Source organism: Erithacus rubecula (genome assembly GCF_903797595.1).
Source record: "Erithacus rubecula genome assembly, chromosome: 2".
NCBI lineage: Eukaryota > Metazoa > Chordata > Aves > Passeriformes > Muscicapidae > Erithacus > Erithacus rubecula.
The window spans coordinates 29,178,266-29,195,400 of NC_136685.1; the positions used below are offsets into that span (position 1 = coordinate 29,178,266).

At 45.6% G+C, this 17,135-nt stretch overlaps 2 protein-coding genes across 2 annotated transcripts; one reads left to right on the top strand and one right to left on the bottom strand.

Moving 5' to 3' along the window:
- Nucleotides 1-609: 609 nt before the first annotated feature.
- Nucleotides 610-5,911, bottom strand: CGAS (cyclic GMP-AMP synthase). The gene is made up of 5 exons (XM_079299153.1): nt 5,124-5,911; nt 3,988-4,210; nt 2,962-3,207; nt 1,611-1,713; nt 610-954 (listed from the first exon to the last, which is right to left on the bottom strand). The coding sequence occupies exons 1-5, from the start codon at nt 5,754-5,756 to the stop codon at nt 612-614; spliced, it is 1,548 nt and encodes a 515-aa protein (XP_079155279.1). The 5' UTR covers nt 5,757-5,911; the 3' UTR covers nt 610-611.
- A 256-nt stretch (nt 5,912-6,167) lies between these two features.
- On the top strand, nt 6,168-14,156 carry MTO1 (mitochondrial tRNA translation optimization 1). The gene is made up of 12 exons (XM_079299145.1): nt 6,168-6,414; nt 6,523-6,722; nt 7,094-7,211; nt 7,844-8,133; nt 10,044-10,156; nt 10,292-10,482; nt 10,718-10,848; nt 11,311-11,515; nt 11,595-11,766; nt 12,469-12,587; nt 13,055-13,212; nt 13,380-14,156. Exons 1-12 carry the CDS (start codon nt 6,204-6,206, stop codon nt 13,599-13,601), a joined length of 2,130 nt encoding a protein of 709 aa, XP_079155271.1. The 5' UTR covers nt 6,168-6,203; the 3' UTR covers nt 13,602-14,156.
- Nucleotides 14,157-17,135: the final 2,979 nt, after the last annotated feature.

The following is a 17,135-nucleotide window of genomic DNA, read 5'->3' on the forward strand; positions in this document are numbered from 1 at the left end:
AAAACTAATGAAATTCAGTAAAATATTTTAGTAAAATTACTGATTTCTAAAGTAATTCTGAAGACTCAGAAAGGAGAAATTACTTCAAAAGCTTTGTATCACTCAAATCAAATATTCTCTCTGCTAACTGTTACTGGTGATTGTTTTCTGCAAAAGATCATCCCTGCAGGTGATCTGGAGAAGTTGTTCTGGTTAATGTTGATGTGTGACTTTTTTTTTCCTTTTGAAAGCAGGAGTGTATTTTGGATATTCTGCAGTGGACCTTAATTTTAAATAAAATTGTCATTTTTCCCTTCATGCAGTCATCAATGCCTTTGTATTTGGAAACATAGAAATTACATGTGGGAAATGAACTATTGCAAATTCTTCTATATGTTCTTAGTATACCTTGAAGATAAAGGTAAATATTACTTAAAACATTTATTTTGAGGGTTATGGCTAAGAGCAGTGTGACTGAAATATGCATTTTTCTTTTGGTGTTTTTGATTTTATTTTGGTTTGGCTTTTTTGGTTTTGTAGTACCAGACTACTGAATAGTAGTTTATGGTGCAGAATTTTTTGTTTTAAATATGGAAGTCAACATGATTAGTTATCTGTTATGAATGATGTCCTTAATAATTCTCGTGAAATATTGGGAATCCATTGTTCAATTCATGACATATTTTTCTTGAAAGGAAATGATGTCTTGCCTTATCTTCTAGGCTGAGCAAGTTGTATTGGGGAATAAAAAAGTGAGTCAGCTGAGACTTGTGCAGACAATCCACAAAAAATCCCAGACACTGCTGAAAGCAATGGTCCAGGTCTCCCAAGTGCCAGTCTGAGTCATTTGGCCGCATGACGCAGAAGTGGAAAAAAGCAGTTTTGACATGATATGAACAGAATTTTTCCAGTTCTTTTGGATATTTCATTTTAAGTTGCTCTAGAAGATACTTCAGCAGCTTAAGACAACCTTTCCTGTTAAAATAAAAAAATAAAAAAAAAAATTAGGTACCTTCTCCATAGTTCTAAATGTGTAGTTCAGATACTTAAACACAATTATGCATTAATTCTCTTGTGGCTTTCCTGATTCAGTACAAGATGTAATTGGCAAACCAACTTAGTTTAGTTGTTAAGGAGGTTTTGTACCTCATGTGGGTTTTGTTCTTCCTTGTTGAAGAAATCTGGAAAACAGTTCTCATAGAAGGGAAAAATCTTTTATTCATCTTGATCTCGTTCAGCAGTTTTGTCACCATCATTTTAGAAATTACCTTGATATGAAGTGTAGTTGTGCTCAGAAAGTGGAGTTGTCACTTCTTTTTATAGCTGTTTTGTCTAAATGGGACTGAATTTGGGAAAGATAATTTAACAAGTCACATATTTCTGCATTCTAAGGTAAGTCTGGAGTGTAGACCAGCAATGATTGTTTCCACCTTTCATTAGGTGAATCCAAGTCAGACATTCAGCAGGCACATGCAGTGTTGTATTGCTGTAGAACAATTATGCCTAAAAGACTCTTGATTCCTGTTATGAGTAATTAGTTAAATCAAATTCTTAAGTGCTAAACTGAAACTGTGGTAGTGGTAGCCCAGCTCACACAGGCTTAAAGTAAAACATTCCTGTGAAATACCAACCTACAGCACTTTGGTCCATCGGATTCACAACATGTCTTTGAGTTGCCGTGGTTCTTTATCATGTCCTTTTCAATATGTGAGAAGGAGAGTCGCCAGGTGTTCCCTGAAGTCAAGCACAAGAGTGTTAAATGGTTACACAGCACTAAGCATCAGCTTTTGTAGCTAGGAAAAAACCCCAATTTTGCAACTGACTTAAATATCAGCATTTTTTTGCACCCTCTAAAAAAATCATAATTCAGTGAATGCAGAAAGTTAGTTACTTCTTAACTCCCCAGCTGCTTCACAAAGACAATTAAAATATAATTAACATAGGATATAATTAATTGTTTGGATGCCTTAAATTCCTGAGGATGTTTGGATTTTCTTTAAAATTAGACTTAATTCTTAAGTTCCTGGATTTGCCAAATGTGATTTAGAGAACTGCATTATTCATAGACATCTACAACCTTTTAACTTCTGTCCTCTTTATGGGTTTTCTTTGTGCAAGTAATAGGTTTGGGAGTTTGTCTCAGGTAAAATGAGTGTTCTAAAGTACTTTTTTGTTCTTCTGCTTCTGAAAATAATTGCTAATATAGCTCAATGCCCTGTTTTTAATGCCAGGAATCACTTTTGTCATCTTTTTATGAATTACACTATTTCCCTTGCCTATTCCACTCAGTTACTCTTTGCATTCAATTTTCATGGGAAGAAATTGCCAAATAAATCAGTATTGCTGTACTGGCCTTTGATAACATGGGCATGCTAATTAAAAAGGTACCAGAATGCTTGAAATCTTTTTGCTGAAATCATCAGTTACAATAATGCATTGACAAGTCAGAATATTTTTGCAAACAGGTGGAGGCTCAATGTGACAGTGGTCTGCAGGAAATAAATGTTGTAGCCATACCAGAGTTCAGTGAGAAGTAATGTATCTTGGTAGAAAGCAGTTTGCTTCCTGCAGAGGTATCTGATTTGTGGATGCAGTCCCATGTATAGGGATGTTACCTGCATTTTAGGAACTTTCTTCTAATTTCCTTACAAGAGAGTGCAAGTTGCTGTTAAGCACAGTGCTAGCACAAGGAAAGGCTCCTATCCATGTGTCTGGCTGGAGTGCATTTAATATAATGCTCTTAGTAATAGTGTACAGCCTGGCAGAGTGGGTTTGCATTTACATTTCAGTATAGCACAAGCAATACCACAAATCTGATGCTTTAAAGAGGGATTTCAGTTGTCTGAGCTGGATATATCCAGGATGAGGTGTCTCAAAGGCAGAATACTGAACATGATCTGGATACCCTTTCTATAGCACTTGTAAGTGATCAAGTTGTAGAGAAGATATTTCATAACTTATTATTGTTCATATTTGAGGTACCTCTTAGAACTTTTTCACTTTTGTTTTGCTTGGCTACTAAATAAATCGATCTAAATCTCATATCCCTCCTGACTTTTGTTCCCAGCCACTGTTCAATTTTGAGGCCGTCCTGTGTGCTGAGGGGCCAGCTCTGCTGAGCCTCCAAAGTCAAGATGATGTCCACTGATATTTCTGATGGAGGATTTTTGATCTGAAGAGTTATTGCCGGGCATCCAACCTTTTTCCTTGCCACAGTGACTTCTGCATCTAGTAACAAAGAAAGTGATATTTCATATTAGATAGATAGATTAGCTAAATTAGTTATTTTTTTAAGAATGTTAGTTTTTACTAAAGAGCTCGTAAGCAATCAAAAGAAGTACCTAGGTTCAGTCACTGCTTCTTTATCCTACAGGCTGTTGAAACATTGAGAAGGCCTCTTGAGTTCTATGAAATAGGGAACACTACTGTGTTTTCTTGATTTACTGTCTAATAATTAAAAATATAGTAATGTTTTTGATTGAACTGCTTCCCTGTTGAAAACACACAGTGAAGAGGTCTGGCCACAATGTTTCTGAAAGTTTTGGGAAAAAACCCTAACTTGGGTTATTTTAATATAATTACATCGTATATATATGTGTAATATAATTATAAAAATAACTGGGATACAGTTTCTGTATTGATCAATAAAAAATATTAGGTATTGTATAAAAGCAAGCTCTTTGTTCTGCTACCACTTCAGTAGATGTAAGATACGTAGGTCATGGAGGAAATACCGAGCATGCAACAGAACCCTTAATGTTTATTATTTTCATACAGAAAATATGCATAATTGGGTTAATAATGTAACAAGTTACCTATCATGTATTTTTGATTCTTAACACGAGAGCCAGCTTGAGATACTAGGGATAGGATGAGTTACAACTCTCTTGGCAGAAAGAGACGGAGAACTCGCAGGAAAATGTATCTTCTTAACACCAGAGCAACACTTATGTACAATGTAACTGGATTTTTACTACATACTGATGAAGCTTTTCTCTTAGTACTAACCTTTAATGTTTTTTACTTCCTGTTTAATAATTTCTCTTAGTGCTTGAAGCATTTTAAAGGCTGATATTTTTCCATCTTCTTCTAAAAACCTCAGCCAACCCTTTTCTTTTGGATTTCTTTTGAATGATACATAATAAAAGGCTCCAGTATCATCAGCCTCATCCAGCTGAATCCTTGTAACAGGCATTACAAGCATGATGTCAAACTCATTTGGTTCAGATATCTGCAAATATGAGAACACAACAGTCAATGTGCAACTTAGGTTTTACTCTCCTGAGATTTTTATACTAGTTGTGCTTTTATCTACCTTGGTGTACTAATAATGTCTGATGTGAAATATGAGCTTATTCCTGTGGTATTGCAAGATTACTGTGCATTGGGGTGGAAAACAGCAATTTACAGCTCACTTCCCAGCTCTCCAACTCATTAATTTTTAAAGACAGTTTTAAGGTTCTTGAGCTGTTCTGAATAATTAATGCATAAACACTGTAGTCAGTCATCCCACTGTGCATTGAAATCAACTGTGAGGACAAAACTGCATTGCTAGGTCTGAAGCTAGTTTTAGACAGAAAAAAACAAGTGTCCTTCTGTCTGCTGGAGCCAGGAAAAAAGGTACACAAGGTGAAGGGGTTGAATGGACCGTGGAGACATAGCTAGTCCTGACCCCCCTGCCCTGGGCAGAGATTACCTTCCATTAGACCAGGTTGCTCAAGGCTTTATCCAACCTGGCCTTGAACATTGCCAGGTTTGGAGCATCCACAGTCTCTTCAGGCACCCTGTACCTACCTGATGTATCCTACCATCCTCACAGTAAAAAATTCCTAAGTTTTCCCTCTTACAATTTGTATCTGTAAGTCCTGCTTTTTGAAAAAAACTATGAACTAAACCCTGGCCCAGGACTTCTCATGCAGTGCTATACCTGACTGATGGTGCTGTTAGACCGGGCTCACCTGCGTGTTGTGCAAGGGCAGGGTTTGCTGCAGCTTGAACGCGAGTCCCGTTGAGGTAGCATCATTCAGCAGGTTACTGATCATTCTATAAATCATTGTAGTTACTTCACAGAACCTCCCTTAATTTTAACTTGTCGGGAGGGGCCAGCTAGGAGCAGCTCTCGCTGCCGCCTCCCCCGCACCCACCTTGACGCGCTCGTAGTAGCTGCCGGCGCTCTGCCGCTCGATGGAGCTGAAGCAGCTGTCCTTGATGCGGATGGCCTGGACCAGGTGCGAGATGACCCGGTTCACCAGCGCCGACGCCTCGGACACGTCTTCGCGGGCCAGGCTGAGCCGCGACAGCACCTCCCGGAGCCGCAAGGCGTCCACCGCCGCCGGGGGGCGACGGGCAGGGGCAGCGACCGGCCCGTCGGGCAGCACCGCGGCGCTCCGCGGGACCGCGGGGGCTCTGGCGGCCGGCGCCCTGCTCCGCGGGGCCAAGAACGCCTCCGCGCTGCTCGCCGGCTGCTCCCGGGAAGCGGGGACTCTGGCGGGGGGCACCCTGCTCCGCGGGGCGAAGAACGTCTCTGTGCTCTTCGCCTCCGCGCTGCTCGCCGGCTGCTCCCGGGCAGCGGGGGCTCGCCGCGCCGGGCGGCTGCCCCGGGCGGGGGGTGCGTCCGTCCGCGGTGCCCGGGGGGTCGCAGCGCCGCTCGGGCTTTCACCCGCAGCGCGGTCCCGCTCGGGGCTTCGGGCTGCGCCCTTCTCTGCGCCCCGGCTCCGCGGGGCTGCGGGACGCGTCCCCCGCCTGGCCCGCGCCCCTCTGCCGCCCGCGGTGTCCATGGCCGCTGCTCCCTCTCCGCACCCGCGAGACGGCGAGCGCGGCCCCTCGAGCAGCGGCGCTCCCGCCTCCGGCTTCAGGCGAGTTCCTCTTCCAGGCAGCGCGCCTCCCCTAGGAAACGAAACCCGGCGAGCGGGGCGGAGGCGAGGCGCTGCCCGGCGCCGCCAGCTTCACCCCGGGCACAGGGAAGCTCCGGTAGCAACAACCAAGCTGCGGTTTCCCTCCAATCGGCGGGCAGCGTTTTCCCGCTCCCGGGCGGCTCCTCCTCCTGCCCGCCCGTGGGGCGAGAATCCGTGAGCAGCGGCCCCGCCCGGCTGTCGGCTGCACGGGCTGCCGCGGGGAGGCGCCCGGCCCGCCGCTCCTGCCGGCCCGCCTCTCGCTCCGGGGCGGGGAGCCGCGGCTCTGCTCCCGCCCCCTGCTCCCGCTGCCGGGAGGGCCCGCCCGCCGCCATGTTCCTGCGGAGCGGCTGCCGCCGCCTGCCGCTGCCGCTGCCGCCTCGCCCCGGGCACCGCCGAGCGAGCGGCGAGCTCGGGGCGGCGGCAGCGCCGCGCTACGAGGTGGTGGTGATCGGCGGGGGCCATGCGGGCACGGAGGCGGCGGCGGCGGCCGCCCGCGGCGGGGCCCGCACGCTGCTGCTCACGCACAGGATCGGCACCATCGGTACCGCCCGGGCTGGGCGGGGGGAGCCGCCGCGGGCTGGGGAGCGGCGCTGGGCCGGGGAGGTGGCGGGAGCCAAGGTGCTGAGGGTGTCCCTGTGTCATTGCCCAGGCGAAATGTCCTGCAACCCGTCCTTCGGCGGCATCGGGAAGGGGCACCTCCTGCGGGAGGTGGACGCCCTGGACGGGCTGTGCGGCCGCGTGTGCGACCGCTCCGGCGTGCACTACAAGGTGCTGAACCGCTGCAAGGGCCCGGCCGTGTGGGGGCTCCGCGCGCAGATCGACCGCGGCCTCTACAAGGAGAACATGCAGGTGAGGGCGAGGGCCGCGCCCCGCTCGGGTACGCCACTGAGCATTGCGGAGGAGGGGGCTGTGGTTTGCTTTTCATTGTTTACCGACCAAACCTAGATACCTTTCTGATTGGTACTTCGGTGCAGTGTAAGTTATTGGTCACAGTTTAAAAGATTCTCCAGTGTTTTAGATAAGGTCAGGCTTCATGACCAAATAGTTTATTTGAGCTAAAACGATGTGAATGAAAACTTCTACCTGATAGATCAGGATAGTACTGTAACTGAGTGTCTGCCAAATAGGAATGGAATGGGTAATAGATGTTTCAGAAATCAGCGGGGTTTGGGATTGCCCATATGTCTCATAACTTTTTGCAGTAACTCCTTTCATGACAGAAGGAAATCCTTAGCACACCACTGTTGACAGTTCGTGAGGCATCTGTGGAGGATCTTCTCTTGACAGAGCCAGAACCAGGCCGTCCTGGGAAATGCCAAGTCACAGGAGTTGTGCTGGGTATGTGCTAGAAACTCACTTAAGTGCCTTCTGTTACTCGGCACTAAGAGCTGCCTTTGGGGTAAATATTTCTGATTCGCCGATGAGAAAGATGAATTAGCCAGTAGAACTGGTTTAGGTAAAGTGTGAACTAAACCAGGTTAATATGTGTAATACAATATCAAAAATACCTGGATTGGTAGTATGCTGGGGCTTTAATTAAGGTAATTTTTTTCAGTCTAGTGATACTGAATTCCATGCTGTGGATTGAGATTTTATTTGGTAAATGATGCATGCTGCCCTCAGTATTACAGGACCGTGGTGTCCTATTAGTAACAGGCTTGTACTTCATTCCTCTTGCTGTTCTAATAAAGCTTTCCAAAGTAAAGACCTAGAGAGAGGTTTTTCCAGGAGTGGTTTTCTTTGTTAGGGGTAACTTGCTTAAGAATAATAAATGTATGAAAACAACCACATGCTGCTTATTGTAGTATTACTATTGATGCTTTTACTATGGAAATGCTGGTATTATTTTATAATAGAAAACAAGTAAACCCCCAGTGAACGTTGTTAGTGTAGTTTTAGATAGAAGCACCAGATTTCCAGGGCTTTGCTGACACTAAAATGTGTACATCTCTGAAAACTTTCTGTTTCAGGGGATGGGAGCACAGTATGTGCCGGGAGTGTTATCCTGACCACCGGCACGTTCCTGAGGGGAATGATCCACATCGGGCTGGAGACGCACCCGGCGGGGCGGCTGGGGGACCAGCCCGCCATCGGGCTGGCTCTCACTCTGGAGAAACTGGGATTTGCTATGGGCAGGCTGAAGACTGGGACACCGCCCCGGCTTGCCAAGGACACGATTGACTTCAGCGGTCTGGAGGAGCGTGCAGCTGACATCCCTCCAGTGCCCTTCAGCTTCCTCAGCGAGGCCGTGTGGATCAAGGTGGGAGAGCAGCCATCAAAGGCACACCCAGCCCCCTGGGGAGTGGTTCTGGGAACGCTGTGCTCCTTATCAGCCAGGGAGTTGGTTTCTGGGAAAGGCAGCTGGGATGTATTTGTACTGGAGGTGTTATGTTTTTGAGGGCTCTCAATGTGAGAGAGGAGTTACATGTGTTCTTTTGAAAGCAAATACCTTTTTACTCTCACTTCTCAACCTGAGAACTTCTGGAGTCAGAGTTGTGTGAAATGTGATACTGGTAGCTAGTATTCTTCATGTGCTGTTTACATGGCTGGTTCTACAAAATCAGTATTACACCTGTGTTGTGGAGATTTACAGGCATCTTAGCTGTGGAATAAGGGTAAAATGTTGAAATTAGAGATCATTGTAGTATTGACTAGGAAGGAGAAAGATGGATTTATCCACAGAGCTGAAAGGTGGCAGTTTAACAGTAACTTAAAAGCAGAAGAGGTTCAATTTTCTGAAGAAAATCTTGGAAAATTGGCTGGTTTTACATGTAACTTTTTTTTTTTCACGTTTTGATGTAATTAAACAGCACAGAGTTAAGTATCAGGAGTTAATTTGCCCCAGAGGATATAAGAATTGCAATAACCTTTTGTAATCAGGATGGGGCAAATGTAGTGTGACTTCAAGTCCTCAGTATGTGCAGGAGAGGTTTTGAAACAAAGGGTTTTAAATATAACAGCAAAAAGCTGTTAGACAAACATTCCTAATAACAATTTTGAGTCAAAATTGAGAACATACCAGGAATTTATTTGCCATAAACGTGTTCAAAGAAAAAACAATTTTCAGACATTTATATGTGTGATAACATCCAAGATTTTCCATAGATGCTCCCAGAAGTCTGCCCAATTTATTGCATCATGGTAGAGGTGTTCCCTTTTATTACTACTAAAGCATCTCATCTGTCTTTTTTTAATGGATAGCCCAGGTTTAATCAAGCTAAACAGTACTTTATTAGATTTGCCATCCTGGTTAAACAATTACTGTTCATTAAGTTTTCTGGAATGTACAGGCCTATGAAGTGGCTGCTTTACTGCACTTGCAGTGTATTAATCAAGTTTTCTGGGGTGTATAGGCTTTTGACTCTAACTTTCTCAGGATAGCTTTCTTGCTCTATGGTATCTAATTCATCTTGAGTTATATAACAACCATTGAACAATTCTTTATTCTTTTGATCTTCAACTGTTGATTAAATTCTCTAAGGGGTATGGGTCCATGGAGTTCTTCTCTGCAGGTGCAGTGAGATGATTTTTCAGGGTTTCGTACTGACACTCAGCCAACACAAATCTAAATCAAAACCATGTAAAATCAGAAGACTCTTGGCTAACTAATATGTAACTCACTGGCAGTATTAAAGAGTTGTGGTGCTACATTATAATTATTTTGAGTGTGAGTCTATTGACTCTTTCAGAAAAATCCATGGAATACTTTAATTTACATGGTGAGGCTTTTTCCAAACTTCAATTTTTTCATCTTAATTGCAGAGTTTTGAGGTTTTGGTTTTTTTCCTCTCCAAGAGAATTTTTTTTTCTTTGCCAAACCCATTAGTTGGCTGTTAGCTGTAGGGTCAGCCCTTAACCTTCTAAGTCCAGAGCTCATTTTTTTCCCTGAGGTCAGTTTGAATGCTGTAATGTAACATGTTGATTTAATGGGAATATCCATCCTGTAATTAGGAATAAGGCATATAGGATAGAACTTGAATTCCAGACTCCCAAGTTCCATCCTGTTCTCGGTCTGGTTTTGGGCATGTTGCACAAGCTGTCAGATCACTGGTGTTTGGTCTGTACAGTGGGTATGACAGCACTGCTGACCACTCCCAGGAGTGAGGGCCAGCTGTCATGGGAACAGTGCTGTGACCAGATTAACTTAGGCTGAGCTTTGGCCTCTTCCAGCCCGAAGATCAGCTGTCCTGTTACCTGACTCGCACCAGCCTGAAGGCCCAGGAGATTATCCGCGATAACCTCCACCTGAACAACCACGTCCGGGAGACGACCAGGGGCCCACGGTGAGTGTGTGACATCATGCAGGGCTCCCAAGGGGACCAGCTGCCAGTCTGGAGCTGTGGGTCTCTCCTGCTTTACTTCTGGAAAGTAACTTTTCCTCCTTGTTAGGTGCTGTTCATGACTGTTTACTGTTGCAGATACTGTCCCTCTCTTGAATCAAAGGTTCTGCGCTTCCCAGACCGAGAACATCAGGTGTGGCTGGAGCCTGAAGGCTTGGAGTCCAACGTCATTTACCCCCAAGGCATGTCCATGACACTGCCACCTGAGCTCCAGGAGCAGGTGATCAAAACCGTCCCAGGCCTGGAAAAAGCCAAGATGTTACAGCCAGGTGAGGGGGCTGAACAGTTTTGAATCTCTTGGTCGTATTTATTTACTAGTTGATGAAGAGCGGGTTTTGTTTAGAGCATAGCAAAGCAAAGGAATTATGAAGCAAAACTAATTCCTGGATATGGTGATTTTTGCTTTGCTTGATCAGAAATCATAAATAGAATTGATAAGCTATTCTGCTCCACTGATTGCCTTGACAGTCCCTCCTGTAACATCTGTCTTGTTGTGTGTCACAGGCTATGGGGTGCAGTATGACTTTTTAGACCCCCGACAACTGACTGCATCTCTCGAGTCGCGTCTTGTTCAGCACCTCTTCTTAGCAGGCCAGATAAATGGCACAACAGGCTATGAAGAAGCTGCAGCTCAGGTGGGCACATCTAACTGTTGTATATTCAGCATTCAGAAAGGGGAATTAACTTGGCCATTGTGATAGTCTTGCTAGGCCCATTTTGTGCTCATGAGATGTTCTTATTTTTGTTCCTCACCCTGATTCCAGACTTGCCTAAGATATTTTTACTTGTATCTCTACAAGTATCTGGAGTTGCTGTCACTAAGGTTGCAGTAACAATAGTAATTGAAAGTCCTGTCAAGTGTTTCAGCATGGAGACTGTGCAGTGGGTATAATTGAAAACTTGGGAATTGTCTCCAAACACATCCACAGGGGCTAAGAAGCCGTTCAGACACTCGTAATGTCACAAGAAGGAAGCAGCCTGGATTACTGGCGCAGGCTGTTGTGTTTTCCTGGTAGGGTTTGCCGTGTGACCTGTGGGCGCAGATGTGCTGATGTTCTTGCTGAGCAATGGCCGCTTGGTTTGTTTTGGCTGTGCAGGGCGTGATTGCTGGGATCAACGCTTGCCTGCGGGTTCAGGGCAAGCCCCCGTTCACCGTGAGCCGCACCGAGGGCTACGTGGGGGTGCTGATCGATGACCTGACCACGCTGGGCACCAGCGAGCCCTACCGCATGTTCACCAGCCGCGTGGAGTTCCGCATGTCCCTGCGGCCCGACAACGCCGACGCCAGGCTCACTCTCAGAGGTGTGCTGCTCTGCTAGCTCTTGCTCTGGCCAGCCCTGCCTGGCTCCAGGCCTTTGTCTCACACACCATCTCTCTGCAGGGTTTGAAGAAGCTGGGTGTGTGTCACAGCAGCGATATGAACAAGCAGTTAAGATGAGAGCTGCGTTAGATGAAGGGATTGCGACACTGAAATCGCTTCAGTTCAGCATATCCAAATGGTCCCAGTTACTACCAGGGGTTCCCATAAGTAGCAGTCGCAGGTCACCTGCCAGGTAAGGGATACATCTGGAGCTTTCTGGTTTGTCCTGTGCTTGCTTCTGGCTAGTGCTGTCACAGCATTTGTGTTTCCTTCCTGAAGCTGTCAATACTCCAAGATTCCAACTTTACCACCTTCAGAGGACACACATTTGATGTTTGCCTATAGAATAAGTATGACATTGATGATTTTACTATTCCACATTTCCTGGTGCTGACGTGTGCTCTCAAAGCAAGGGAGTGCTTCACTGGCCCAGACAGTTCTTGCTGTCCTTACACAGAGTCGTCAGCTGGGGATGGTTTTGCAGTGGGTTGCAGCTTTGCTAAAAGCTTTGTAAAAGCAGCAGTTGGTCTCAGACTGGTGTCAGGTGGTAGCTGTTCTTGTACACAAAAACCCTTATTTCCCTTACTCATACTTCATCTCATCTTTTCTGTTTTAAATCAATGACTAAGACCTGGCTAACAGAGTGTGTGTGAAAGATTTCCCTTGGTGCCTTTGCCTTGTTCCTTTTGTCTTGGTGTAAATTTATGTGAGGAGTCTCTCTTCAAGAGTTTAGCAACTCTTCTGTGTACTGAGAGGAAATAATAGGAAATTGAGCTTAGCTCTGCAGTTGTTCTGGCTTAAGCTAAGAACTTTAAGTTTGAGCTTGGAACAGCTGTTAATATGCCTTACAAGTGTGACTCCTTTTACCATAAATGTTTACTCTTGTTCTCCACAGTGCCTTTGACATCCTTCAGTATCGAGATGTCAACTTAGAGATTCTGGCAAAGGCTGTCCCAGAGCCCCTGGGCAAGCTTGCTCAGTGGAGAGAGCTGGCAGAGAGATTGAAAATAGAAGGTAGAGTACAAGGATTAGGTCTGATCTGTATATGTTTGTTCCCTAAGGGGGAAGCAGTTGTCCTAGCGTGTTTCTTGTTGCTGCTTAGAGAAATGAAACACTCTGATCAGAGTGTGAACTTTTTACCATAAGCCACAGCCCTTTTTATGCACCGGCGTTTCACTCTGTGGGTGAGATCATTCTGGGGTTTTTTTCCTCCTTACTGCCTCATCAAATAGACCATCCTTTGCTGTGATGAGAAGATAAAAACAACCCATGTATCTATATCCCTGTAACAAATCAAAGAGTATGACTTCTTCCAAAGCAGTGATGTGAATTAGGCTCTATAATCTAGGAGGCTGGAAATTTCCTTAGGAATTTTGACCAGCTCAATGGAATTTCTCGTTATGCTTTCTCAGCTTCTTGCAAGTGACTTGTTTCACATGAGTGTCTGTCTATATCTGCCGTTCTTGTTCCCCTGGTCTCAGCTGCTTACGAGTGGTGTGTAGTCAGTCAGCAGCAGGAGATGGCAGAGGTGCGTCATGACGAGGCGCTGGAGCTGCCGGATGATCTGGATTACTTTGCCATTGACGCCTCGCTCTCCGCAGAGGTGCGGGAGAAGCTGGACGCACACCGCCCCCAGACGGTGAGAATTCAGCCACAGCAGGGCAGAGCAGCACTGAAATCCCTTCTCAAGGGGCATGGGGGTGAAAGAATCAGGGAAAGGAACGCCCACAGGTTTGGATCTGGTTTCTCAGTAGCTGCAGTGTGTAGGTGTGGTGGTGGTTAACTTGTTCCTGTCTCCATGTGCAGATCGGTGCGGTCAGCCGTATCCCTGGAATCACACCGGCTGCTATTGTTAACCTGCTGAGATTCGTGAAAACCAATCACCGGAAGACAGAGAAGCTAAAAGCTGTGCCTCAGACTGGGGAGTGCTTCCCAGGGAAAATGTACTCAGGCAAAGCAACTTCACAAAGACAGATTTCTGCAGAGTTTTCTGAAGAGGAGAAAAAGTTTGTTAAAACCTCTTCGTAGAGAACGGCACCGATCCTGCCAGACTTTGTGGCAAGATCCCCTGTGCTCCTGAGCCTCTTCCCAGATAACACCCATGCTGGCTGGATCCAAAGCAGTTGCAATTGGGTTCTGTGACAGTGTCATTGCATACAACAAAGATGAGTGCAGAAAGTAAATTCTCAGAAACTTTAATACAGACTGTGATTTTTCTGATGCAAATGGAGAGACAGGAGAACTGCTTTTGAAATCCCACTCATTTGGAAAACTTCAGACAGTCAAAATCTGCATCTTGTAAAGGACAGTGTTTAGTTCTTCTGAAATGTTACCATGCAAAGCCTGTGGCAGCACAGGAGGATTGGAGCTGAAAAGTGTGTTCTGTTGAGTTCAGGACTTATGTTCATAGCTGTGCAGTGACTGCACAGGCTGGTGTCTTGTGTGGTGTCAGCCAGTAGGAGACACTTGGCTATGGAAACATGCCACACGAATATTTAAATTTACCTAGGAGACTGAATGTAAACCCTACATCCTGCAGGTGTTTTTCTCTTTTAAAATAAATAAAGATTATCTTGAAACTTGCTGAAGAACTTGGTTATCACTTAGCTTTCAGCAGGCCTCGCCAGTTCACTGAATCACAGTTCCCACACACAAGGTGGGCTGAGATTGACTGCAGAGCTGGGAGAGGCAGCTGGACAAGGCTGGATGCTGAGGAGGGTGGGGGATGTGGGAACCTGCCCCATGGACCTCAGCCTGGGCACTGTGAAGCTCTGTCTGATAGGCTGTGGGCTGGGGGAGTGGGAGTCTCTCAGCACTGGTCCTGCAACTGACAGGAATAGAACTTGAATTTGAGTGAGTTCCAAGTAATTTGGATTAACTGGGCAGTTGATTACTCACCAGTGAGTGAGGGGAATTCCAGTTGTTGCTGTGCACCTACCAAATCCTTGCTTGACTCAAGCAACAGTTTCTGGTGCTGGTCATATTTCTGAGTGTCCTCTGGCTTCAGAACACATTTTGATACAGTAAAATCAGAGAATCTTACAGGTTGGAAAAGACCCTTAAGATCACTGAGTCCAACCATGACCCAAATACATAAATCATTTTAAAATTATGATTCTGGAAATTTCTCTGGCATGTTTGCTCTGGGTGAGGGTTCCTCTCCTGTCCAGAGAAAGGAGTCAGAGCAAATCCCTTTGGTTGACAGAGACCCTGTCATACAGCAGGAGGATGAGCAGAATCTGCAGTTTGGTTGGGGCATTATCCCACCTGCCTGAAAGCACTTCCCTGTCACCATCCACTGGCTTGTGTGGAAGACCTTTAGACACCTGATCTGTAGGTCAGTTCATGTCAGAATGGCTCACAACAGTGAACATCTTTGTGTCTGTCTGCTCCTTTATATCTGTGGCCTGTTTTCCTGCCGTGTTTGTTGGCTCAAAGATTTGCTTCAACCTTGCAGACCCTAAGTTCAGCATAAGAAAGGCAGCTATGCTTTCTGCAGTGTAACTTGGGCTCCAGGTATGGTGCTCATGGAATTCCAGCTATGTGAATCCAAAGAAACCCTTAATCTTCACTTTTAATCCGATTATGCAATCTCAAAACTGCATTTCCTAGTTCTTGTCAAGCAATCATTTGACAGGACTATTTAGCTTTCAATAATGTGTGTCTTAAAAGGAAAGTATCTTGCTACAAAAGGAAACACTTTCCTCAGTTTTGTGTGCTAAGTTTTTCCGTGTTTCTGGTCTCACACATGCAGCATAAATGAAAGCATGATTCCACTGAGCTGGGCTGTGCCAGTATCAGGAAAAGCAGAAGGAGGGGAATTTTTGTACTTTGACAATTTCATAATGCACAGCTGTGGTATAAGGAGGGGGAAGGAGTTGAGTTCAGGGGAAATTGAAGTCATAAGCACATTGCTTCCCAGCAGATCTTCTGTAACAACTGCTCTTTCTGTTTCAGTGTGAAGTGGGTCTTTGGCTGCTGGGGAGTTCCCTTGTTAAGACAGGGTGTCCTCTGTTCACATATGTAGGTTAATGATGTCCGTATTTGCTGAAATGGAAAACCTGGCATATCCACAAGTTTGAGGACTGGCTGTCCCTCAGGTATTGGCTTCATGTGTACAGAGCTTTCCACAATATTTTGTGCTTGTTGAACAGTTCTTGTTTGAGAAGACTTTTAACATGAAAAGAAATTGCTGCGAGTAGTTCTGTTCATTTTGGTAAGAAAACCAAGCACATAAAGGATGAATAATCTGCTTCAGTAGCATGGGCAGATAGGAGGGACACCTTGTATTCTAAGCACTGGGGATTTGTTACAAGGCCCAGGGTTTGGTTTTTACATGAAGACAAAGTGAGTTTAGACCCTCCCAGGTCCCGTGGCCTTGCTAAGACCAACACGATGGGAAGGGCAGAACTGGAGGATCTACTCTTAACGTGGGTGTCTGCTTGCTTTTCCTTGCCTGTGCAGTAATGAATGGCACTTTGTTGTCCTGTAATCCTCGCTGTCACCAGGCAAGCAGGGAGGGAGGATGTGTGGTGAGGCTGACCTAACTTGTTGCCCATACCAACTGTCCTTGTATTCCCTGTTTCAAGGTGTATGACTCTCTTTCCCTCCTGCAGAACATAGGCCTGGTGATCAGCTCTCTTTCCTCACATATCTACCACTCTATCTTATCCCAGATTTTTACAACTTCTTTTCTTCCCCTACTCTAGTTTTCATTTCATATGGTACTGGAACTGAGCAGTTTCTTTGTATTGTCTTGATTTCTGCCTGGGAGATGAAAGCAAGAGAAAAATGGAAAGGCATTTTATGCTAGGAGACCCTAAAATCTGCAACCTCGGATGGTCTCAGTGTTGCTGGGATGTTGGCAGTGGTGCAGCAGTGGCTGATTGTCTCAGTCCCCCACTTTGCTGGCCCTTGGCAAGCACAATGTGCCTCCTAGTTGTTCATTGCCCTTGCACTTTTTTAAGTAACAGCCTTCACATGCAGTGGTTTTAGATGCTCAGGGCTTACTGCTTTGATGACCATACTTCTCATGTTGTGTTCCTGTGCAGTGACAGGTATCTCAGGATGTCATTTAGTGGATGCAGGGAGGAATCTCTTGTCCCCTTGGAGGTGCTGTTTCCATGGAGGAGGTGCTCTCAGTTCTTCCCATCAAACCATGGCCAGTGGCGCTCAGAGTCCTTCCAGGGTGTTTTTTCCATCTTTTGCCTTGACTTCATGGCATTACTGAGAAATAAAAAGCGTCTTTCCTCTCCTTTGATTAAAATTAGTGGTGTCCAGGCATTCAGATGAGAGATGAGAGACTTGCTCAGCAGTTGCTATTACATAAAGAGTGGAGAAAAAATAATTGATTCTTGATCTAGTATTTTACTGACAGTGATGCTTTGGGGAAACAAGCTGTGCTTTTGTCTCATTTCTAAACTGCTGCACAGGTTTAACCCCTCAGGTGTATCTCTGAGAGAGGAGACTGATGTGGATCCCCACCAGAGGATCTCTGACTCCATCCTCACCAATGTGTGGTGTCCATGCCTGGTGCCTGAGCCTTGCCCTCTGTGCCAAGGA

Bases quoted from the DNA above. Each gene is read 5' to 3' on its own strand.
- CGAS (XM_079299153.1), bottom strand. From the start codon at position 5,756: ATGGACACCGCGGGCGGCAGAGGGGCGCGGGCCAGGCGGGGGACGCGT. The intron at 3,208-3,987 runs GTTAGTACTAAG...CTTTGTTACTAG, and splicing joins GGAAGTAAAAAACATTAAAG to ATGCAGAAGTCACTGTGGCA. The intron at 955-1,610 runs GTTGGTATTTCA...TTATTTTAACAG, and splicing joins GATGGACCAAAGTGCTGTAG to GAAAGGTTGTCTTAAGCTGC.
- MTO1 (XM_079299145.1), top strand. From the start codon at position 6,204: ATGTTCCTGCGGAGCGGCTGCCGCCGCCTGCCGCTGCCGCTGCCGCCT. The intron at 10,483-10,717 runs GTGAGGGGGCTG...TGTGTGTCACAG, and splicing joins AGCCAAGATGTTACAGCCAG to GCTATGGGGTGCAGTATGAC. The intron at 10,849-11,310 runs GTGGGCACATCT...TTGGCTGTGCAG, and splicing joins ATGAAGAAGCTGCAGCTCAG to GGCGTGATTGCTGGGATCAA.